Below are 24,554 nucleotides of genomic sequence, written 5' to 3' on the forward strand. Positions count from 1 at the left end.
CGCCGCGGGCTGGGGCGCTGGGACGGGGGCGGCGGCGAGGCCCGTCCCCCCCCGCCCGGGAAACCGCGCAAGCCGCGCCGGGGGAGACCGGGCGGCCCCGCCCCCGCGCTCACCGGCGGCCTCCGGCCGAAGCGATCGGGGTGAACGGCGCGCTGCAGGCTCCGGAACCGCCGCTGCAGCTGCTGCGCGTCGATGCGGAAGGAGCGGTCACTGCGGGCGACAGAAGGCGGCGTGAGGCCCGCGGCCGGCCGAGCCCCCCGCCGCCGCCCCGCCGGCACTCACCAGTCCATCAGGCGGAAGAGGTCAGGCCGAGGCGCCGGCGGCTGCAGGGCCCGGCAGCCGGGGCAGAAGCGAGGCAGTCCCTCGGCACCGGGGAGGGGGCTGCCGCAGCTCCAGCATCGCAGGGCCGCGGGAGAGCCCGGCCCGACGCAGCGAGGCCGCGGGGCCGCCTCGGAAACGCGGAGCGCCCATCGCACCCTGCCGAGGCGCTGCCGCAGCGCCGCCTGCATCCTCCCGGACTACAGCTCCCGGCGGCCCCCGCGCGGCCGGCCGGGCCCCGATTGGCTCAGTTCGTAGCGAGGAGTGGCGGGGCGCGTGCGCACCGAGTAACGCGGCACCGGGTCCGCGCGGCGAGCGGCGCGGGCTCCACCACCCGTGAGTTCGGATCCCCCCTCCGGCTGCCGGGCCCGGCCCAGCTCTCGGGCGCCCCCGCCCCGCCCCGCCCCGCCGGTGCCCGCCGCCACGGGCCGGCCTCTGCTGCTTTTCCTGGGGCGGTCGTGCAGCCCACTCGGCCGCGCTGCGGCGCGGGGGACGGGGCTGCAGTGCTCGGGCGGGGCGGCGGGGGGCGCTGCGCGGGGGCGGGGCGGCAGTGCCAGCCCGCCGGGCGGCAGGGCGCGGGGGCGGGAGCTGGGCGCTGGGGGCGGCGCTCGCCCTTTCGCTCCGGGTTCCTTCGGGCCGCCGGCACCCGTCGCAGGCGCTCGGGTCCGCGGTGGGTTGCCGCCCTCCTGCCCCCAGCGCTGGTACCGGTACCTGTACCGCTACCTGTACCTGTACCTGTGCGGCGGGGAGGGCGCTGACAGGAAGGGCTTCCGGCAGTTCGGCGCCCCGGGATTCCCCGCCGCGGGGGGGTCCCGCCCGCGCTCGGCTCCGCTCCCCGCAGATGCGGAGCGTCCGCCGTCGGCCCGGCCCCCGCCGCCTGGAGTCCCGGGGCCGGCCCGGAGAGGCGGCAAGGGGGGCGGCGGGCCGCGCCGGGCGCTGCTGCCGCTGACACGGGCGCGGTTTTTTGCGAGCTCCGTCCCGCGGGCGGCCTCCCCTCCGGCCCAGCGCTGCGGCGGAGCGGCTGCCGCGACGGACGCCGCGCTGTCGGGGCCGCGTCTGTGGGAGCTTGCGGCCGCGCCGGCGCTTCGAACAGCCCTGTAAAAACAGGGACACAGAAAGTAACTAGGGCGGTGCTGTGTCTTCATGGCTAATAATGACATGTAGCAAACCGGCAAGGAGATTTAAGTTAGTCTGGAGTATACATTGAGCTGGGTGGCAATCACGTTGAGCTGGATGGCAACCAGCCTAAAAAACAAGATACAGCGGCAAACCAAGACAGCAAGCAGACAGGTAAGTGCAGGTGATCCCAAAGGATGGCAGTCGCCCTGGGAAGGCTCACGGACATTGTAGTAGCCCCTTGGCACGATGAACACAGATGCTGTTGGAGGAAGACAGCTAAAGATGAGTTGGTTGGTGCGTTGTTTTCTCTTAAGTGGAGAGGAAAGCACGATATCGCTGTGAGTTCCCCTGTCCTAACAGAGCAGGTAGATGCTGCTTGTTGCCTTTTCTTGCTGCAGTCTTTGATAGCAGCTGCTAGGGGTGTGGTGTGTGCCTTTGAGTCTGGCAGAGTTTTATACATTAATTATGTATAGGTGTGGCTATTTGTAAATAAAGTTGCTAAATAGAACCTGCATGGAAGAGATGTGAAAATTTGTGAGTTGTAACCTATATTAAAGGAATATTCAGCCAAAACACCAAATTGCCTTGCTGTGTGATAAATCCGTTGGGCGCTTTCAGCGTCAAGAAAATGTACTTCATTTTATAGTTCTTATTTTTCCTTTTTCAGTTTTTCCCTTTGTGTTTGGGGAGCTGCAACGGTTACTGGGGGGATGCTTTGTCAAAGAGCTGCACATGCGTTTGTGAAATAAAATATGAGCCCTGAAGAGCTCAAGTAAAAATCTGGGAATACGATTTAACTGTGGCTTTAGAACCAGTAGAGGGAGCACCACATTCTTTTTTTTAAAAGGAAAAACATCATGGTTTGCAAAATTCTTGGGGATTTACATATAATCCACACGTGCACATGTTGGTTGAAAGTTTTACTTATTTGAAGACTGAGAATAGACTTGGATATTAATAGTATGGTGTGTGAATGTCTGTCAATGTTACTTTGCTGTAGTAACTGTTTTTTTAAACATTCTCTCTGAAGCCAACATGTCTCGAGAGACTGGAAGTGAACTGCAGCAGTCTCAAGGTGCCCAACAGTCACAGAGCGGTACCAGTTCCTCTTCCAGTGGGTCACAGAGTACTAGTCAGTCTTCTTCAAGTTCTGGGACCCTCAGTTCTTTGGACACTGTTCCCACTCAGGAGCTTCCGCCGATCCCTGAGGACCAGGAATCTGAAGAGCTTGTTCCTCAGCCTTGGGGTCGACTCTTTGCACTCGGAAAAGGTTTCAGCAATTATGGTATGTGCATACTGTAATAAGCCTCTTGGTTCGTTTGTCGTACCTCAGAAAAGTTTTGAGCAGCTTGGTAGAGAGCAGTGTCTTTTCATTTTCCAAATAAGTACAAGCAAATTTAAGTACAAGCTTGCAACTTTTGCATTAATGTTCTATTCCATACTGCGTCCCAGTGTTTATACCCAGATACACAGCTTCCATAGACTTAGAGGAATTCTGGGGTATTCATGTTCTTTGTTACTTGCTTCATTTTTCCATTTCATAATTTATTTTGTTTATATATCATGTGAGTCTCTCTGTATTACTGAAGGTGAACTGAAAACTCTACTATTACTAAAGAGGGTAAAATTATTAAAATATTGTACAAGGTGTTGGCAGCGCATGGTGCTTTATCTGAATTAAGACAAATAAACTTGATTGTATAGGAAGAATCTTGTCTTGGTTATCCTACTCACTACCATTTGGCATAATTGTGTAGTGCCATAGTTAATAACTTCCTGCAACTTTGTGTTCTCTCCCTGCTTTACTTCCCCCCTCCTCTACAGACTGCGTGAATGATGAATACTGGTTTGGAAGAGACAAAAGCTGTGATTATAGTTTTTCTAAGCTAGGATTGTCTGAGACTGGCTTCTACCAAAACTATAGCAAGAAGCATTTCCGAATTTTCAGGGTAGGTGATGAAAAGGTTACCTGTCTTTTTCTATCTTGGCATAATTGAAAAAGATTGACTTTGGTGGGGGTGGATCCTAAAGAAATCAAAGTTTAAGTACCTTCAATGTTGACTCCTTTAACAAGACTCCTTTAACAAGACTGTTGGCAATGCTGCATTAACCTGGTTTATGAAATAACATCAGTAGTCTGATTTCCTGAGCCAATGATAGTAAATTTCTATAGTCTGTCATGTCTTTGCAGTCCAGTCATGTTTTCGCTACTGTTATCTTTCCCATTTTTTTTCTCTTCGAGGAAATGGGTCCAAAAAATTCCTATGTTGCCTACATTGAAGACCACAGTGCAAATGGAACTTTTGTTAATAGAGAGCTCATTGGAAAAGGGAAGAAGCTTCCACTGACTCACAACTCTGAAATTGCGCTGTCTATACAGACTAATAAGGGTAACATGTACTCTAACATGACTAGGTTCTTCATGTGTTGACCAAGAGGTCGTTTCTGCAGTGATTTGAATATGTTTCTTGCAACTGAGCTTCTTCATGAGTGCTGTTAAAATACAGCTATGAATTGATGTTTTAGTACTCGCATAAAAATTACCCGTATCCACCTCAACACTAGAAAAAAAACTGAAAAAAAAAAAATTTAAAAGAAGCTGCATCAGGAACCACCTTACTAGAGTATAAACTTTTATAGTTGTTTTCCTATTTTTGAAACACTTTTGTGCTTCAGTAGCTGTGTGTGTGGGGAACAGGGGAAACAGACTATTCAAGGGAAGTTGAAAAAAACCCAGGTACTTACCAGGTGCTGCACAATAATTAAAAAAACCTTCTTAAAAATTAGCAGGGTTGGGGGTTGGTTTCTTTGTCTTTGCTTTTCCACTAAGATGCTGTCTTCCTGATTGTCACTTCTCTTTGTTCCCTGCTGTGACATTGAAATTCTTGCCTGGTGTTAACTGACTAAGCACTGTTGTGAAGTTAGTCCCAAAGATGTCAGTTTTCAGTAATAAGATCACCTTGCTAACCCATAGCTGATGTAATTTATAGCATCAATTAACTTTTTAATATATTTATGTTTTTCTTCTAGCAGGCAGCATTTTCTTGGTTATATTGTTGACTATAAAAGCTCAGGAAGCATAGTTGTTCATTATTACAAAATTTTAAAGTTAATAACAGGAAAATGATCTCCACTCATCTTCCTAGTGTTTGTATTTTCTGATCTTATGGTGGATGATCAGTTCGTGTTTCCTAGAGAATTCAGAGAGAAATATATCATGTCAAAGACTTTGGGAAGGTAAGCATTCTTCTTTCTGCGGTATTAAGCGTTAATTTTGTTACCGTTTTCAGTACCTTGTGCTGGAATTACCACCAGTGTTAACTGAGCTGCTGTTTTAAAAAAAAAAAAAGGGGGAAAAAAGAAAAAAAAGCGAATGGTGAAACCTGAGTAAACCTGTTCTTTACAACAGCTTAAACAGGAATTTTGGCTTTATTCCTGTAATTGGCTTGGGTTTTGTAACCTACCATTAATTATGAAACCCAGTTTTTTTTTTCCTCTAACAGAGAATAAAGTCTGTAGATTCTTAACAAGTTTTTAAATTTTTGTATATTAATTTACTCAGTTATTGGAAGTAGAAGGAAGAGCTTTATTTCAGAATATAGCTTTCTACGACATCGCTGTTGAGGCCTTCAAACAGAAGGGGAAAGAACTGTTTTCAGGAAAAAGGAGAGAGGCTACCTTAAGTGGAGGCTATTTTTTTATCTTTTGGAAAAAGATGGTCAAGTGAAGAATTTGGAGGATAATGGTTAAGTGGAAACAAATCCAAGTGCAAAATACAAGGATTTCTTTCTGTAATATAATTGCTACTTAGTAAAAATAAAAGTATTGTCATACTTATTCTTCAGATTCACGCAGTCCGGTGTTGAGAGAACTCTTCACTAGGTTCTCTTCTCTTAAATGCATTTGTGTGATGGAAATGCAGACAGAGCTTGTCCTTGATATTCACTGGTGCCCTTTGTACAAACAGATGAGTTGCTCTACATATTTACTCCTGCATTTTTGAATGGGTGGCCCTTGACATCACTTGCTATTTAAATACACTTCCAAACTATTGAATGCTTTCTGAGAAAGTTTTGACAACACGCCATATTCAGAAAGTTAGAAAGCAGCAGCCTCAAATCCTGTGTAATCCAATGCTTTAATTTCACTTTTCTATGCTTGTTATGCAATTTTTGAAAAGTATTTGTAAGCGTTAACATAGCTGTGCTTTTATGTTAGTGGTGCCTGTGGAGAAGTCAAACTGGCATTTGAGAAGAGCACTTGTAACAAAGTTGCGGTAAAGATAATCAATAAACGGAAGTTTATGGCAAGTGGTATTAGAGAGGCAGTAAGTATTTTTGTTTGTTTGTCTGTCTTTTGGCCATATTGCAGTGGTCCGGGAATATTTTGTAACCTCTCTGACTCCCCAGCTCTCTTCAGCTAAAGAGGATTTTCTCACTTCATGTCTTCTGTATGTAATTTCAAAATGCCTTTGATCTTACAGAATCTATAGAGTTCTGTAGAAAGTGCTTGCTTTTATTCTTTGACCACTTTTCATTATGTTCATAATTTAGGACTGTTAATGTGGTGTCTATATAAAGGGTGGTGGGGAGTCTTGTGGGGTCTATCTCCTAAAATGTATCAGACAGGCACATCATAACCAGCGGAGTCTGACCAAAAATTTACAAACTCTGCTAATTTGTTGTATTCTCCATCATAATACTTTTTACCAAAGTCGTATGAAGCCTTTTGGGAAGGGCTTTTCATGTGTCTAGTCTTGTAGCAGAAGCCTGAATTTGAAGGAGAAGAACAAGCCAAGTGGCTTTACTCCAACATGAGAAAGAGATCCAAGCAACTTCGTATCTATTACTCTAATTTTATATAAGGGTATAGAACAAACTTTGACAAAAAATACAGTTAGAGGCAAAAGTGCACGGAAGAAGGAGTTATGTAAGTTGTGCTGCTGTGGATTTACTGCAGTTAAATCAAGTTGGATTAACCTTATTAATTTCTTTGAGAAAGTGGACTTCATACAATATACAGAATCTGTTCAAACTGACAAAGTACGTCATCGGGTACTGTATAGGAAACTACTGCGAGGTCTGGAAAATATTTTTGTAAAGACAAAAATTCTAAGGTGGAAAGGTAGCTGGCTGAGGAAAGGATGCCAGGAGGCTTCAGTGGGAGCGAAAGATTAAAAGAATCTCTTTGTTATCTTGCAAAATAAAGGCTAGGAGAGAGTAGCATTTAATTTTAGGGTTAGGCCATATGGAAGGCATCTTGGAGGGAGGAAAGCTGTTTAAAGGACAATACCAATATATAGTCACCAAGATTTTTTTTTTTTGTAGTTTGGAAATTAGGTGGAGGTTTCTAACCTGCAGTGAAATGACATGTCTGGAGCAATACCTTGCTACAGACAGTGAGAGCAGACTGTTCATTTAATTCACTGAAGGCACCTGATCAGTTTATGGAAAAAGATTGTATGTTATGGTCACTTAAAGTAGCAATGGACATGAGACAATGGTTTTTCTGGTACTGTCTCTTATTTCTGATGTGTCTTATTCCAGAACAGCACTGTCTTACCCAATGTGATATTTGATTCTTTTAATAGAACCCAGCTTTTAATATCAATACAGAAATTGAAATTTTGAAGAAAATAGATCATGTGAGTATTACTATACATTTGTATTCCTTTTTGCTGCCTACGGTACTTCTGTAGTTCACTGACCTTAGTGTAGTAACTAAGATCAATTTTATCTGTTTAGAAAGTATGTTAAAGGATGCATATAATTTTTCTTGTAAATAAGTCTATTGAACACTTCTTTTTTCTTCTTTTAAGTACACTATGTCTTCACAGATTTGAGGTTTTAAAACCTTGAATAACTGAGATGTAAATTTGAGAAGAAACTTCACAGGAGAAGTTTCAACCTGAACCATGTAGAAATCTTTCCTTGATGCGTGTTGTTGTAAATACTGCCAGATAGCCAAATAGAAAGATTGTTCCACTGGCATTTTTTTGAATTTGTATCCCCTCTTTCCCCTGCATCCCCCCTTGCCCAGCAAAAGGCATTTCTTTTACTTTGCTAAGTAGAAAGTTTGCATAGCTTAATGAACTTTCCCTTGCTTCCCAATGTACTATTGCATATAAAGAAAATATTGAGGGTGTGGTAACTCACAACTGGAAAAAATAAGGATACTTTTTGAGCCATACTCACCACAAGAGTTGAATGCTTTTGTGTGCAGAGGTACAGGGGAGAAGACAACAGACTTGAATGCTAAGCGTTTGCCAAAGCCTGGGGCACTAATCAGGTGTGTTAAGTGTTAGTTTAACTGGCATGGTTGAAATCATACCGAAATAGGAACTTTAGGATGATAAACTGTTGATAATGTTAGTTTTTACAAATGATTCTACTTTTTGTGTGTGTCCATTTGTGTTTTTTATTAGCCTTGCTTAATCAAGATCAAAAACTTCTTTGAAGCAGAGGATTACTACATTGTTTTGGAACTGTAAGTAACTTTTTTGAAAGTAAATGCATAAAATGAAATGTTTTTCATAGCCACAAAGAATGTGTATAGTTCTGAACTCTGGGGTTTTTCTCGTTTGTTTGTTTTGTTTTATTTTTCTTTTGCTGGCCTCCACTGTTCTCTGAAACCTCTGTAAAATTAGGAACCAGGATAACCAGGAGAATAATCCTTCTATACTTTGAAGGCACTTAGTGCCTGGATAGTTGCCCACTATGCTGCTGTTGTGGATTGCTGCTGCTTTTTTGATCTTGAGCTTGTAAGAGGAGGCTGATCAAAAATCTTGTAACAACTCCCAGTGAAGACTCGGGAGATTAGGCCTAATTCAGCAGTGCGTGTGCTGTGTTGAGGATGTTGCTCACTCATTTTCAGAAATATATTCATTCTCTGTAGCCAAAATAGCCAAGTGTTTTGGTCTCAGTCTTGTCTAATGAGATGAATCTTTTGGAAGTAATATATTGACTTGTTACCTGCATTTGTTTTAGGATGGAAGGAGGAGAATTGTATGACAGAGTGTCAAGGCCAATCAAGATGAAAGAAGCTACCTGCAAGTTGTATTTTTATCAGATGCTGCTGGCTGTAAAGGTACATAATCATGAATTCTACCAAGAAAAATATGGTTATGCATATGAATGTCAGTCGGATGAATTTTTCTGTCATTTGTAACTTCTGAAACCTGTGCAAGCAATCAGCACAGCGCTCTTAACAAGTTGGTTTAACAAGATTCTTCACCTCAGTGCAGCCAAAGAACGTTCAAACGCTCTTACTTATTAAAAACAGGGACTAAAGTAGTAATACAGGTTGTGCTCATTGATGGCAGGATTATCATGTGAGACTTTTAGTAGTGTGTGGGCAAAGAGTCATCAGTGTAGTAGCCTTCAAAAAATTAGTGATCAGATGCTTTACTATGCACTCCTGAATAGGCATTTCAGTTCAGCAGACAACACATGAAGACTAGTTCGATAATCTCAAATACTGAATATTGAGTCCTTAGATAAATTTCTTCTAAACTGATGAAATGGTAAGCATATTTCATTAGTAACTTCTGCAAGGTTTTCTACATCAAACTTAATTGTCTGGACCTGAATATGCTTTCAGATCAATTCTTTTCCTTTTTTCTTTTGACTCAATTTTAATGTCTTGCAACTGCCAAAAATGGAAACTTAATAGTTGTTCTGTAGTAGGTATTAATAAATAATAAACCTAGAATTATTTTCCTCATTAGTGAGTAAACTATTGTATTTTTCCCCAATTCTCATTTTTTGGGACAGCCGCTCATATAATAAAAGTAGTGTCATTACCTTCCACTTCATAATGATACTATGTCTTCAGATAGAGTAAAGAAAAGCTTCCCTTCAGTGTAAATGTGCAGACATCTCTAGTACGTATTTTGTACTAGTAGTTAGAATCAACGTTGTTCCTAGTTTTAACACAGGCTTCATTGTATCTTAATATATATTAGTCATTTATGACTGAACTTTGATTCTTGCTTGCTGTCAGACATTCTCCTAATGAAGCTAGAATTCTATTCTCAGATTGGGAGCCAGTAGAAAACTGGGTAGTAGACTGGCATGTAGACTTCAGAACTCCGGATAAGGGAACAATTCTACACTTGCCTTAAGGAAGTAACTTTTTTCAAAATCCTTTGTATATTTAACCTGATGTTGATCTTCTATCTCCTCCTTACTCAGTTTTCCTAGTTGTATCACCAGGTTTTTGAACCCCTTTTCAGCCTCCAGCTCTTTGACAACTGAGGTGTTTTTTAAATCTGTCTACTATTACTCACCAGTGTGAGGACTGTTGTGGCATGGTGAATTTAACTGTCTTTGCAAACTGAAATGTGGACTTGTATTTAAGAGGGTATGATCATACAATAATAATGACTAAAAGAAAGGACAGAGAAATGGAAAACCAGAATTCCTATGCAGGCAACATAGAACTTTAGTCTTCCTTAGTTCTGTTGCTTTTACTGAGATGAAGAAAGAAGTATAGCTTTCCAGTGAATGGGAAGAATGGAGCACCTTGCCAGGTCTACATACTGTGCTTGCATCGAGATTTGACATTTGAAGCATAATGGTTTCTAAGGTTGGTTTTTTGTTTGTTTGGTTTTGGTTTGGTTTTTTTTAAGAAGAGAGAGTCATAAGCTGTGTAGGTTTAAATGCATGCATGCCTCTTACACAACCATTCAGTTATCCTGCGATTGCTTTATGAAAAATTGGAAAGCTTACATTTAAAATAACTTATTAGTGTGTTTTTCTTTGATTGTACATCTGTATATATCTAGTATCTTCATGACAATGGAATTATACACCGAGATCTAAAGCCAGAGAATGTGCTACTTTCATCTTCTGAAGAGACATGTCTTATAAAGGTAAGGAAACTTACACTTCTTCTTGTTCATTTAGAAACTTGGGAGTATTCCTTCCCATTCTTTTCAATATTTAGCTAAACATAGCAAAAAAAAAAAAATTATGGAATTAGTCATACAAACTATGAAGTAACTTAAAACATTGAGGGTTTTTTCATAATTTTAATTTTACTTCTCTGGATATATCAACCCATACACTTATCTAAAAACAACTGAGAAATGTTGTGCTTGTATAGCACTTAATTGAGTACACAGCTTCAAATGTCAATACGTTTGGTTTTTTTTTTCAGTAAAATCTAAATTATTGAATTACAGACAGCATTTCCACAAATATCCAGGCTCTATGGTGACAGGGGTTTTTTGTTGTTGTTTTGGGGCTTTTTGGGGGGCGGGGAGGGGAGTGTGTAGGGTTGGGGTTTTATTGTGGGTGGTTTTTGTGGGTGGGTGTCGTGTGTCCCGTTTCCCCCCCCCCCCCCCCGATAAAGCGTTGAATAGGTTTGCATGCTAAACTGCTTATTTTTCAAGTAATCTCTTCTAATAAGCTACAATTCCTTTATTCTGTGGTTGTCCACTTACATCCAAATCTGAGAGTACTTTTTGCTACTGTAAAGTGTGATGCTCTGTCATATTTCTCCCTACTCCTCCTCTCCCCTTCTCAGTTGTTATTTACTTAATAATGCTTGGGGTAAATTTTGTTCATAGTCATGTACTGGAACTGACTTGGAAGGAAGAAACTTAATGTTACCTCCTGATGTATGTTGACAATGTGATATGTTCTAGTACAATCAATCCTAATATATAATGTGGTGTTACCATTTTTAAATACAAGATTACAGATTTTGGACAATCCAAGATTCTTGGAGAAACTTCTCTTATGAAAACATTATGTGGTACTCCCACGTATCTTGCTCCTGAGGTTCTAAATTCACTTGGGACTGCTGGATACAGCCGAGCTGTGGACTGCTGGAGTTTAGGAGTTATTCTTTTTGTATGGTAAGATACTGTGTAGATGCTACCTTCACTGGGCAGTTGTTGACATCCATGGCTCGAGACTTGGCAACTTCAATATCTTTATTAGGAAGTGAAAGTGTGTTTAAAACTATATACGTGTAAAAGACGCTATGATAGCAGATGCTTTAAAATGTGTGATTTCAGTGTTTCATTCGCTATGACAAAATCTGTGTTTTTTAACTTGTTTTCTTCTTTTATATAGCTTGTGTGGATATCCACCATTTAATGAGCAAAATACTCAACTGTCTCTGAAAGATCAAATCACTCGTGGAGAATACACGTTCATTCCAAAAGAATGGAAGCATGTATCAGACATGGGTATGGCTCCATTAACAGTGGGTTGCAGAATATCTAGCTCTTCTCTTGTAGTTTTCATTTTAATTTCCTTTCAGCTGTATGGCACATTGCATGTTGATACATTTAGTTTTTAAAGTAGTATCTTAAAAATGTGGGTTTTTTTTTTTAACTTCAAAGTTGAAGCATTAGAAAGAGCAGATACATTTTCATTGAAGAGATTTCTTAGTGATATTTAGCTTTATTAACTACAGAAGTACAGAGTTTGTGGGCACATACCTCTATTTTTCCTCTTCGCTTTTTCTTCTGACTTTATCAAGTTGGTCTGCAAACTTTGCCTTATTTAAAGATTCTTCAAGTGTTGAACCAAAAAATGCCAGGAGTTTAAGGGATATGAGTTAGAATTCCAAGAGAGAAACGTTGAGAGTAATTTCATGGTGCTAATCTTTGAGCTTAAAATATCAGCCACATTTGTGGAATCAACTATTAAGTTTGGCCCACTCTAAGGTAAGTGGTCTGCAAAACTAATTGAGTTTTTGCGTAGCAAACTAAAATGATAGTTACTGTCTGCATGCTTTTCTTCTTCAGGACATTTTATATGCACAAAATGATTGTAGTATTTGCCTTAGATACTCCTTTGTATGGGCACGGGAGTTTCTAGTAAATTATGTGATAATTCTTTTTCTAATAAACCTACCAAATATAACTCCTTCCTGAATTATTTGAAGCTTATTCAATAATAAGTCGGACATATATGAGAATGGAAATTGTTAAGGTTGTACATAGGTACATACATTGTATGTTATAACATACATTGTATGTTATACATACAATGGTATGTATAACAGAATAATCAGATACAATGAAAAGCAAATCTTGCCAAAATTCCTTTATGGGAGATTTGGAGTCACAAAATATGACATAAATGCTGTATTTTTCACAGTGTCTATTAAGCAGTTTCCTAAGAAAATAAAGTTTATGTGATTATGTTGAGCATACATGTGTATATCGTGTCTCTTCTCTCCCATCTTCCCAGACAGATAATCTGCTTTCCAGGACACCGTAAACCAGGAAACTAAATTAAGCTGTCTTTGCTTGTCCACAGTAATACTAAAGCTTTTGGGAAAGTGCTGAACTTCCTGTGCATGCTCAGAACATAAATTGTGGACATGCTCAGTATATCTACTGGCAGTTTTGGTATACTGAAAAGTGTTGAATCATGTGAACATGAAGGAAAAATGGTTATAGTCTACAGCCCTCCCTATGCATAGAAAAAAGAAAAGTGATCTGCCCAGCCAGTATTTTTGGGCATTGTTCTGAAGTGTTATAAGACACATTGTTGCACATAGCTTTGGTGTATGCATATTGCAGAACTTATTTTCAGGTAATTAATTTATTGATCATGTGCCAACCAACTCTCTTTATTATCTTAGCTCTGGATCTTGTGAAGAAGCTGTTAGTAGTGGATCCAAGCAAACGTCTTACAACAGAGGAAGCCTTAGAGCATCCTTGGCTTCAGGTAGGAGTTGAGTCTTAACTGAAGTACAGCAAAGCTGGGTTGTTCTGGGATAACTTCTTGATGTAAATTCAAAGGCAGTTCAATAGCCTCAATGTTATGAGGTTTTGTTGATAGGGTGTAATTTGCTTCTGCAAGGGGGCAGGGCAACACTGAATACTGTGGTCACCAGAGATGTAATGCGTGCCTGCTCCTGCTCCTTCTCCTGTGGAGAATACCATAAAAGGGATACAATGATGGGCAATGAGAGCTTCAGTTCTTTAGCTTCATGGGAGTAACACAACTGTTATCTTAAGTCAGAGCTTAAGTTTGCCTGTCCATAGGTTGTCTCTGACAGTAGCCAGCAGAAGAGCAAGTGCCATTTGGTGCTTCTCATGGGCATGCACTGCTGCCTGCCTGCCAGCTGGCTATACAGTTTCTGCTGGCTGCTGTAAGACCGGTGACATCCTGCTGCCTACCTACAGAAAGAGGAGAGAGAAAGAAAAGGCCATATGTTTAGGAATTATTTGTTTGTTTTACTGGCATTGTCAATGACATGTAAGAAGAGGAGCCATCAGATCCCAACCTGTAGGATGACATTAGCCCATATACTGTAGCCACCACTTTCCTGTTGGACAACTCTAAACCAAACAGAATGAGCATCTTGAACAGACTGCTTCCATGTCTCTCTGTTGGAAGCAAGATGATCTTGTAGCACCTTGTTGTGTGTCAAAGCCTTTGTGTGATGGAGCCTTCTCTTTCTTGTAGCATACAGAACAGAGTTGCTTCTTTGCTCTCCCAACAAGCAAATGGTGTCTCTGCAGCACACAGACTTTCTTCTTTTCCTGTTCTCCTTGTCTTTTCCTCTTGCAATGGCAACTAGACCCCCTGTTGTTTTTCAATGTGTTTATTTTCTTGGCCCCTGTCCCTGGCAAAGCCTTCATTAGCTCTCACCCCTTCCTATTGCTGCTTTTGCATCATGGTATGCTTCTTGGTCTTTTAGTTCCATGGTTCTTTTCAACTGTTGTTGCTGCTATTTGTAGTCTTGTGTCCTTGCCTGATGCTGTTCAGTGCCTTTTCCCACCCTCAACACATCTTTGCTTGATTTCCCTTTTTAATTTGACTTCCCCTTTGCCCTCCACCTTGTCGTCAGGTCTCCATATGAAGGTTTTACCTTGCCACATCACGCATTCTTCTGCCAGAGAGAAAAAGGAATCAGTAACTTCCTTTCCCCTTCCCCTTCCCTTTCCCCTTCCCCTCCCCGCCCCCCCCCAAGCGGCCACACTATCCTTAGTTTTACGTCTGTTGCCTTTTCTCTTTGTTATCTGGATAATGTACCGTCTTTGTGGCTTAACTGTCTAACAGCACTGCAGCTCACATGACTTCGTATACCTTCTCTGCACAGGTTGAGGGCACTTCTCAGCCTTGACCAATTTGATTACCTCCTGATGCAGCCTGACCCATGCTAGAATGTGTCTTATTGCTAACTGTCTCATGATCTTTATTACATCGTCATATAATAAAGGTGTCTCAAAGCAGCTTGGGTCCTTGCCAAGTAATGTAATTCTCTCCATGATATCTAATGGTTGATATAATCTCCATGATATCAGTGGTTGATATCAACTAAATCCATGATATCTCATGGCTGATGCATCTTCAGTAACCTGTATTCAGGTAAGGGAGAAGGATGCAGATTCTATAATTTGTCCAGCTGGAAGAAGGTGTTTCACAGTTTATATGTTCACTATTCTGTGGTTACCCCATGGATGTTTGACTCTGGATCATGTTTTATAGGCATTGTAGAGTACTGAAGAGTTCTGTCAAGCTAAACTAGGTCCTGTTTCAGCCTATCACCTTTAGCTAAGTAGTGTGTTGGGACTCCTGCAGTCCTGTCATCTCTGGCCTTTCCATCAAAACAGCTGTGTGTTCTTTGTGCGAGGAAGATGAAACTGATTTTGATGTTAAGAGAATCAGAATTCAGTGGTCCTGATGGTAAATACCAACAATGAGCTCCTCATGGGCTCCGCTTGAGAAGACTTGGAATAGGTAGAGCTTGAAAATATCTGTCTGGGTCAAGATAGTAGATTAGTGGTTGAGCACAAGTGATAGTTACAGTTTTTTCTACTTCTGTGCCATGCTATCCAGCAAGTTGCAAGTCTGTTGCTCTACTTAATGCCAGCTTTTCTGTCACTAATTCCTTCCTACCAGCCAGTTGGCTTCTGCTGGAAGGTGTGGTGCCAGCTTAACAGCAGAGGCTGACAGGCCTCTCTGTCTTTATTTTTGTTGAAGGATACTGATATTAAGCTGCTCCTCTCCATACTCTGGTCCTGCTTCAACACACTTCGTATGCCTCCATGACCTGCTCTGAATTTAATGGAAAATCCTGGATCTCTGGATTTTTTTCTCAGAAAATAAAGCCCAGTCTGCATCTGTAGCTAGTCTGTACTTTTAAATTTGTAGTCCCTGCAGAGAGGACTGCAAAAAACGCTTGGACTATTCTGCTGAATACCTTCTGTCAATACAGCCAGCAGCTTCTGCATCCTTTCTGAGACACCTCTTCTCAGAACTCTTTAACATCTGAGAATCAAGATCCAAGTCTGATTGTGGTTCTGATAGGATGGACCTCCTCCTTTGAGCATTGTAACAGTCCCACTTCCTCTTGTTTGTGTGGGCAGGCAGTGCAGGATCCTGCAGAGTTTGTTTCTGGCAAGTGTCCAGGACTACTATGTTCTTACTATGATGAGTATGAATAAGTGTCAGTGGTTTGGGAACCCTCTGAGTAGGAGGTGATGATTTCCCTGCCTCTTGTTACAGTCTAGTTAGGTTGGTGAGAAGTAGTCTTTAGGTGGTCTTTTATTAATTTTGGCACTCCAGAGGTGACCACTGGGCCTATGAGCTCTCCTGGATATTTTTGCTTGAGGAGGCTGAAGAAAGTCACCCTGCCCACCCTGGCCACACAACAGGTTCTATTTACTCATGCCGAACATAATGCTATTTGTATTCCCCCACTGGGAACAGTGTCTGGTTTCAGATGCTTAGGTAAAGAGCATAAGAAACAGGGTGGAAGCCAGGGAGTATCACTCAGTGCTCAACAGCTGGTGGCTTCCTGAGACAGAAAATGCATTTGGATGACTGTTTTTAAGTCATTAACTTGTCCTAATTATACTGTTGGGCATCAGCAAATTCTTTCTGGCATTCCTGGCTTTTACTACTGTAGTTTTGTGTGTAACTTCTACAGTGAGTTAATGGATGTAGATTCTTACATTTAGATTATAATTCTGAGCAGGAAAGGTTACTGATAAACCATGCTACACTGATTTTAACAATCGCTGGTATGCGTAATGGGAAAGGGGAAATATATGACAGTGATTTAGACAAGCTAAAAATTTGAGGTATTGCAGTATGTAAACTCAAGCTGTTAGCATCTTCATTATATATTCCCTTTAGGGACACCTCTTACTGTTATGTTTAATTTTGAAGACAGGACAAGAAGTTTCAGAAAACATCATACCTGCAAATCCAAATGTCATCTGGCATTCAGATGCCATTCTTTAAACTGTTTCCCTTCATGGGCTGTTACTAAGAGTATCAGTTGTTTATAGGTGATGTACACTGCCTGCTTGGAAGGCCAACATCCAATATGTTCAGTTCTAGATATCACACACGTTGAATACTACCACCAAAAGAGCTCCTTGAGTCCTGTTACTGTGAGTAGTGAGAAGGAGTTACTGGCTCCCCACTCCCTCTTGTGTTGCCTGTAAGTATTGTCTTTAAAAGTTAGTATGGAAAAAACACAGACACATACTTTATGCGTACAGCTAATGCCTGTTAGCCCTCTCTAATGATTTTGGGTCTACTAGGGAATTTTTCAGATACTAAAAGTAAGCATGTTCGCCAAACAAAACTTAATTTCTACAGCTTTATTTAAACCAATAGTGCGTTCGAATTAGCGTTTTAAATACCTGTGCTGTTTACTCCATTCTTTGCTTAAATCTGAAACCTTAAAACTTAGTGGGCTGCTTAAACCTAAGTACTACTCAGTGGAGATGTCTACCTGTATTTACCAGGTACTTAGCAAAACATTTTTCAAAGGCATATAAGCAATTAATTGCTGTTTCTGCCTCTGAAAACTTCACTGGGATCTTTTGAATGGGACAAGATTAGTTTGGTTGTATGCTGAAGAAAAACTCTGGTGTTTGTTATATAAATGGAAAAATATTTATCTTACCTTACCCATCAACTCAAATGTAGCCACAGTCAAAACAAGTGACACTGGAAAAGACAAGTCCCAATTCTATATAAAATAAACTGGCTGTTCACATCAAAGCCTTTTTGTAACGCTTAAGATTATACTTAAACCAAAAAAGGAGATACTGCAATACTCCATAGCTTAGAAAAATAAGCCCCTCCCCTGCCTTCACCCCAAAAACCCAGTTAAAACACTTGAAATCCTTAGGAGCTCAATGATCCTTATTTCTAATTGTCTCTAGCAGTGAATGTCCTATTCACTTCTCTTTGAGTTTCCCAGTCTTTGCTGTGATAATGGAACAAAATTATACAACCTGTTAGCTTTGGTCAGTTGTTTAGAATAAATGACTGGTTTTGGTTCTAGATCTGTTGTTCAGTTGGTGAACACACAGTCACTGCTCAAAGCTCAGCCAAAGGAAATGATCTGTATTAAATCACGATGAGCAGCATTACTTCATTTAGCCCTGGGAAGGGTTTAAAGACCTGATTTCAGGTTTGGAAGTCTGATTTAGGGTTTGCAGGTAATCCATAGCAGCCCCTTCTAATAAAATTCCTGCAGGAGAAATTGCTGAAACTAGAGAATGAGACTTTCTTTTTAAAACAGGGAGTATACTATGTCAACTAAACGTCTTGTTTGCACTGATTTCCTGTTCCCTGAGGTTGCCCAGCATATACCAAGAGCACCCCGGTCACTGGCAGCTGAAGCAGAATGAGGTTACATGCTAGCTTTTTCTCTTGAAACATGCCTGACTTTCTGCTAAACTAGCTTCTGTTAACAAAGGATCTCTACTGCCCTTCCCTGCTCTTAATGCTTCTGCAGCAAGGCCTGTTCCTGCACAATCAAGACTCCTAAGTCCACTTCTTTCGTAGTGCATCTCTCCCAGACACTTTCCTTCCGCTAATGGCAGCTTCTGGCTTACCACTTCGGGTAAACAGAGAATGAATTGCACTATCCAGTGAACTTCTGTAGAGATATGAATGCTCTATTAATAATATAATATTTGTTGATGACCATTTGGGTTTATCAGAAGGGAAACTTCACTTTAGTGAAATGCTTGCCCAAATTCTGAATATTTGCTTTCCAAATGTTTCCATTTACAACCTTTAATATGTTCTATGGAGTTACTTATGTTAAGGATAACTGTGGGATGCTTTTTAAGATAACGTTTTGTTTGAAAGTTTGGTGTGTGGGTTTGGGTTTTTTGTTTGTTTGTTTTTAGGGTGTGGGTGTTTTAGCTGGTTCTTCTCTATGTACTGTGTACAACAGGTTTGCTGGGGGGGTGGGGGGGGAGTAATAAAAACTACCCAAATTTGGGATTTGGGATACTGATGAAGCTGAGCTACTGGAAGTGAAAATATGCTGTTAGAAAGGGAAGTCATTATAAGAACAGAATGTAAGACTATAAGGAAAATACTTGTTTTTCCAAGAGTGATTAATTCTTTTTTGGTGAAAGCAGGCCCCAAGTTCTGATGAGGCCTCTTCTGATAAGGCTGACTAATGAATTACCTGCACAAACTCCTAGCCTGTATGTTCCATTCTTTCATTGTTGTTATACTTTGTTGAATGGTACTGCAAGTTCAGTTTTAGCTTGACTAGTATAAGCCAAGTAGTTATTGAGGGGAAACTGTTTCTTTGTAAAATGAAATAGAACTATTTTTCCTTATATCTAGTCTGAATCTACCCTCTTTTAGTTTAAAACCATTACCCCTTGTCCTCTTGCTACAGGCCTTATTAAAAAGTCTGTCCCCATCTTTCTTATAAGCCCCCTTTAAGTACTGAAAGGCTGCTATAAGGTCTCACTGGAGCCTTCTCTTCTCCAGGCTGAACAACCCCAACTCTCTCAGCCTGTCCGTACAGGAGAGGTGTTCCAGCCCTCTGGGCATTTATGTGCCCTCCTCTGGACCTGCTCCAACAGGTCCATGTCTTTCCTGTGCTGGGGGCCCCAGATCCGGATGCAGCACTGCGGGGGGGGGGGGGGGGTCTCACGAGAGCGGAGTAGAGGGGGAGAATCACCTCCCTTGACCTGCTGGCCACAATCCTTTTGATGCAGCCCAGGATACGGTTGGCTTTCTGGGCTGTGAGCGCACATTGTCAGCTCATGTCCAGCTTTTCATCCACCAGCACCCCCAAGTCCTTCTCCGCAGGGCTGCTCTTGATCCCTTCATCCCCCAGCCTGTATTGATACCAGGTGTTGCCCTGACCCAGGTGCAGGACCCTGCATTGGCCCTGTTGAACTTCATGAGATTCACAAGGGCCCACTTCTCCAGCTTGTCCAGGTCCCTCTGAATGGCATCCCGTCCCTCAGGTGTGTCCACTGCACCACTCAGCTTGGTGTCATCTGCAAACTTGCTGGGGGAGCACTCGACCCCACTGTCTATGTCATTGATGAAGATAGTAAACAGTACCGGTCCCAATTCAGACCCCTGAGGGACACCACTCATCACTGATCTCCATCCAGACATTGAGCCATTGACCACTACTCTCTGGATGTGACCATCCAGCCAATTCCTCATTCCCTGAATTGTCCACCCATCAAATCCATACCTCTCCAATTTAGAGAGAAGGATGTTATGGGGGACTCTGTCAAGGCCTTACAGAAGTCCAGATAGACGACATCCGTAGCGCTTCCCTTGTCTGCTGATGTAGTCACTCCATCATAAAAGGCCACTAGGTTGATAAGGCAAGACTTGCCCTTGGTGAAGCCACATTAGGAAGGTGTTTATTTGGAGGAAAGTGGGGAACCTCCTTTTCTCCTTTATTCATTCATTCTTTAATTGCTGATCCATTTCATTAGGCAAAATATAAGCTTTTCCCTTAAATATTCCATATACTACTTACAGTTACTGCTTTTTTTCACAGGATGAGGATATGAAGAGTACATTTCAACAGCTACTTGCTCAGGCATGTGCCAATATGAATCCACCACAAACATCAAAAATGGTATGTGTAACAGATTATTTGAAGATTAATGCTTGATGCATGGAGAAACTAGATTTCAAAGTAATCCATAATAAGAAAATCAATTAATTTTGAGAACTTAGAGAAACATGCATTTTGGCTGTATGTAGCAGTCTGCTAATTATCTCTGCTTTCTGAATAGAAGCAATGGACTTTTGTGCTTTGGCAAGACACTTTGTTTAAATGTATAGAAACAGTGTCCTAGGCTTTAAAGGATTATTCATATATTTAAAATTAAATTGTTGAACATGTATGTTTTGACAGATTCAAGTCATGAATGTTTAGTATTCAAGGAAAAATTCTCACGTTAGTGAAAGTTTAGAATGGTATTGTGATGTTCATTACGAGACGCTAATGAGGAGAATTTTAAACGGTAGTGGAAGATAAAGCTGGGGGCAGTGTCTTACATGAGAAGGATCAAATATAATTAGATAGATCTTGGTCGATAAACATTTGTTAGTCATGCTGCTTTTTTGGCCACAGAAAGGAGACTTTATCCAACATCTGTAATTCTGTAGCAAGCAAAACAGTTAGGCTCTGTCTTACCTGATTTCATGCAGCCATCCTGCTGTATCTTTCTTTTAGCCAACCACGACAAGAAAGCGTCTCCATGAAAATGAGGAAGAATCTGGCTCTAAGCGTGCTGTTCCTTCTACATCATTTCAGAAAATGAGGTGAAAAAAAAGAAAGTGACTTTTGTTAATTGTAGCTTTTTTATGGAAAACAGAATTTTTATTTAAGAAAAATCTTAATAATGGAATAACTGTTGAAGATGCAATTGCTAAATAAAAATAACTTTGTAAGACTGAAGTGACTGCTGTGTATGCATGAGAATCTACACAAATAGTCATGTTCCATTTCATCCGGCTGTCTGACTCAAGGAGAGTATCAGAAAAACTCATGAACTAAGTTACTAAAAATTTTTAGGGTATCTTCATCACCACCTACACTCTTTGTTTCTTCTGTTCCAGTTTCTAGGTTAGGCATGGAAATAATGCTTAGTCCTCACAGATGAGAAAGGAATATTAAGTTTGCTGAGCTTTTGCCTGAGACGCAGTAGTACCTGACACACAGTGCTGCCCACAGACTTCTGAGGACACTTCATAGAATCACAGAACACCAGGTTGGAAGGGACCTCAAGGATCATCTGGTCCAACGTTTCCTGGCACAAGCACGGTCTAGACAAGATGGCCTAGCGCCCTGTCCAGTGAATCTTAAAAGTGTCCAATGTCGGGGGATCCACCACTTCCCTGGGGAGATTATTCCAATGGCTGATTGTTCTCATTTTCCTCTTGTGAGCAATCGGAATCTCTCCAGGAGTAACTTGCACCCATTACCCCTTGTCTTTTCCATGTGACTCCTTGTAAAAAGGGAGTCTCCATCTTTGTAGCCACCCTTTAAATACTGGAACAGGGTGATGCTTACAATATTCGGTTTTGATGTAAAACTACTGATGGAGCTTCAGGTGCTCTGGACTTTAGATAAAGCTAAATACTGGGCTGGCAGACTCAACAGTGTTGTGAAGTGGTTGATGGGCTTTCAAAGCAAAAGTTGTCATCTGCGTGTGGTTTCTAACCCACCTCTTTTTGAAAAGTGTGTACTATGTTTATTGCCCTTAGGATGGACTGAATAAGAGGAAACATAAAAAGTGATGTAAGGAAGATGTATAAGTTTCTCCCAGAGAAGAACTAGGAATTGAACTGAGACAGAAAAAATTTTTAATTTGCTTATCTGTTAAGTGAAAATTTTGGACTGTGTGCCTCTTGCTAAAGGATATTAACTTCATTATTGACTAAGAGAGAGCAATTTAGTAACTTTGTTCTAAAACATGCATCTTCTGGTTAAAGGCATTTACTGTAAATTGATTTGGAAAGGATAAAGCCTAATGTGTTATGAAATAAACCAATGTCAAGGAGGAATTAAGACATTCAAGTGTCAGGTTTTCCCATGTGTACCTATTGCAGAGATCTTGTGTGTTTTGAGATCTTTGATGTTAAGCATTGTTAATGATAAAATGGCAATTCTTGCACATTCTTATTTTTCTTAATGAACTGGATGGAGGAACATCCATGGGCATCTGGATGAAAAAAATACTGCTGGTTCAAATCCACTCCAGATTACAGGGGTGATAAAACAGAAGAAATGCATGTCTGTCCTCTAATGACATTCCCTTTCTGCTGCACACGTGTGATTGATGGGCACATCCTCAAAGAGTTCTGGTACTTACTGTCGCTCATCTGAAGTAAAGGGAACACTCAGCTGCCAGTTGCTAGATAAAAGAATCGTAAAAGGACTCAGTGTGTTTGGGCTAGGTTTGTGATCTGGTGTACTGGAAAAGCCAATACCTCGGGGATTTGGTTACCAGTGATTTTAAAAAGACCTGCATTGTTACAGATAAGAAGATAATTCACATAATTCTGCAAGTTAACTGTAATTGGTCTTTAGATAGAAATAGAAAACTTCTATAATTTATTCCTCCATCTTCTTTACATCCCGCTATTGTTAGATTATTTTTTTAACTGCTTTGCTTGGATCCTTTCCCTGAGTCCTGACTAAGATCTGCTTTCTAACGCAATCTGAATTTTGATCTCACTCATTTGAAGTCAAGCCTTTGAGCCGATGGCTGTGTGTTCATCATTTTATTGCAGAAAGCTTTCTGAAGTTTCAGACTCTTACATTTTTTCCATAAAAGAGTAAGTTTGGGAGGTGTTATTAAATTCCACTAAGGTAAAGTGGCATCCAATTTTCACTTAGACAAGAAATTATTACTTCTTTATTATGTATTATTCACAGCATGAGAGTCTTCAGCATAATTGGCTTGCCCGTTCATTTCAACAGGCATGGGTCTATAGCATTTGGAAGGCTCCAGTTTGGATGCTGGTGGTACAGAAGTGATGAGAAGGATGAGCCCAGCTGTGCCTGGTAAGAGCAAGGCCATCAGTGACCAGTGTCACTGCCTGAAATCTGCAGAGGTGCGATGTGGAACCCCACTTACCCTCAAGCAGCTGTTGCCAAGGCTGCTGCTGCCTTTGGGAGATGGTCTTCCACCTTTATGGCAATACAACGATTCTCCGTGAAGACGGGGCTTGGAAGTGTTCGCGGCGAGTCAGCTGAAGAGGCAGGCTGCTTACTTTACTTTTTTGTGTGGCTCGTCCTCAGCCCCGCCCGGCCATCGAGCGCCCGGAGCTGCGGGAGAGGAGAGGCGCGGGCTGCCTTGGCGGGAGCGGGGCACAGCAGAGCGACCTGCCTCGGGCGGGAGGCCACGGCCGGCTCGGGGAGGCCGGGCTCCAGCCGCAGGACGTCCGGCGCAGGGCCGCGCCGGAGCGGGCCTGGCGCCGTCAGGCGGGGGGCGTTCGGGGTCCGAGCGGAGCCCAGCCCCGGGGGCGGGGCCGGGGCCGGGGGCAGTGCGGTTCCCTCAGAGCCGGGCCCGGAACGTGGCGCCGTGGGCCGGGCGGCCGGAGCGGGATCGGCCCGGCGGGGGGCGGCGGCGGCCCCCCGAGGAGGAGGAGCCGGAGCGCGATGGAGCAACAGGCGCCGCCGCCCGCCCCGCCGGGGGCCGTAGCGGGGGGCCGGGCTCGGCGGCGGCGGGAGCGGGACGCGGAGCCTCCCCGGGTGAGTTGACGCCGGACGGACGGCGTGCTGTAGCGGCGGCGGGAGCGGCCCCTCGGCCCGGCCCATCGCCAGGCGGCCGAGGAGGCGGGAGGGAGCCGCCGGGCCGGGCCGGGCGCGATCCCTGCCCGCGGGCGTCGGAGGGAAGTTGCGGGACGCGGGCGGGCCGCTGTCCTAGCCCGGAGGGGGGGGGAGCCCGCGGGGAGGGCGCAGGCCCCGCGGCCGGCGGGGCGGCGGGCTGGAGCCCGGCCGGCGGCGAGGTGAGGGGCAGGACGGCGGCGGGGCAGCTCCCCCGGCGGGCCGCGGGCGTGCCGGGGGAAGCGGCGGCGGTCGGCGGGTGCCCGGCGGGGCTCCGGGGCCGCCAGGCCTCGGGTGCAGCCGCGGTCGCCTGGCCGAGCGCTCGGCTCCCTTCGCCCTGGACTTCTTGATGGGCTGGGAGCGGTGCCGCCTTCCTGGGAGCCTCTGCCTCCGCCGGCGGGCCCGGGCCAGCCGCCCGCCCAGCCCCGCCGCCGGCGGGCCCGGCGGAGCGCGGCGCTGCGGGCGGGGAGCTCGGCCGGCCGTCGGTGCTGCCCGAGCCGGCGCTTGGCCGTCGCTGAGGGTCTGCGCGACCGCGGCGGTGGGTGAACTGCCGG

At 43.4% G+C, this 24,554-nt stretch overlaps 3 protein-coding genes and 1 long non-coding RNA gene across 12 annotated transcripts in view; 2 read left to right on the plus strand and 2 right to left on the minus strand.

Annotated features, from left to right (window-relative positions):
• Window positions 1-509, minus strand: part of HSCB (HscB mitochondrial iron-sulfur cluster cochaperone) — a 5,695-nt gene extending 5,186 nt beyond the window's left edge. For all 4 annotated transcript variants that reach the window (XM_075516465.1, XM_075516466.1, XM_075516464.1 and 1 more), the window contains exons 1-2: window positions 283-509; window positions 114-210 (exon numbers count right to left, since the gene is read on the minus strand). In XM_075516465.1, coding sequence (XP_075372580.1) covers window positions 114-210; window positions 283-509 — 324 coding nt within the window. The remainder of the gene's footprint in view (window positions 1-113; window positions 211-282) is intronic.
• CHEK2 (checkpoint kinase 2) overlaps window positions 1-22,245 on the plus strand; it is a 22,524-nt gene extending 279 nt beyond the window's left edge. Inside the window, exons 1-16 of one of the 6 annotated variants that reach the window (XR_012777784.1) lie at window positions 519-654; window positions 2,468-2,722; window positions 3,262-3,386; window positions 3,680-3,827; window positions 4,584-4,674; window positions 5,656-5,764; window positions 7,028-7,081; window positions 7,862-7,923; window positions 8,424-8,523; window positions 10,223-10,309; window positions 11,136-11,299; window positions 11,520-11,635; window positions 13,045-13,130; window positions 16,755-16,863; window positions 20,215-20,295; window positions 20,899-20,958. Coding sequence is in view for 5 of the 6 variants with exons in the window: in XM_075516450.1 (XP_075372565.1) it covers window positions 2,473-2,722; window positions 3,262-3,386; window positions 3,680-3,827; window positions 4,584-4,674; window positions 5,656-5,764; window positions 7,028-7,081; window positions 7,862-7,923; window positions 8,424-8,523; window positions 10,223-10,309; window positions 11,136-11,299; window positions 11,520-11,635; window positions 13,045-13,130; window positions 20,215-20,295; window positions 20,899-20,987; window positions 21,285-21,291 (1,569 nt within the window). In the remaining variant the exon portion in view is untranslated. Of the gene's footprint in view, window positions 1-518; window positions 655-873; window positions 1,609-2,467; window positions 2,723-3,261; window positions 3,387-3,679; window positions 3,828-4,583; window positions 4,675-5,655; window positions 5,765-7,027; window positions 7,082-7,861; window positions 7,924-8,423; window positions 8,524-10,222; window positions 10,310-11,135; window positions 11,300-11,519; window positions 11,636-13,044; window positions 13,131-13,450; window positions 13,586-16,754; window positions 16,864-20,214; window positions 20,296-20,898; window positions 20,988-21,284 lie in introns of those variants that run through there. The other 5 variants (XM_075516446.1, XM_075516451.1, XM_075516449.1 and 2 more) reach the window with 5 other exon arrangements.
• On the minus strand, window positions 13,468-24,050 carry LOC142416662 (uncharacterized). The gene is made up of 3 exons (XR_012777785.1): window positions 23,309-24,050; window positions 20,860-20,965; window positions 13,468-13,585 (listed from the first exon to the last, which is right to left on the minus strand). It is a non-coding gene; the product is annotated as an uncharacterized LOC142416662 (long non-coding RNA).
• TTC28 (tetratricopeptide repeat domain 28) overlaps window positions 23,731-24,554 on the plus strand; it is a 195,312-nt gene continuing 194,488 nt past the window's right edge. Inside the window, exon 1 of the mRNA XM_075516443.1 lies at window positions 23,731-23,925. Within this exon, the coding sequence (XP_075372558.1) occupies window positions 23,833-23,925 (93 nt within the window). The 5' untranslated portion in view covers window positions 23,731-23,832. The remainder of the gene's footprint in view (window positions 23,926-24,554) is intronic.

This window comes from Mycteria americana, chromosome 13 (assembly GCF_035582795.1).
Source record: "Mycteria americana isolate JAX WOST 10 ecotype Jacksonville Zoo and Gardens chromosome 13, USCA_MyAme_1.0, whole genome shotgun sequence".
NCBI lineage: Eukaryota > Metazoa > Chordata > Aves > Ciconiiformes > Ciconiidae > Mycteria > Mycteria americana.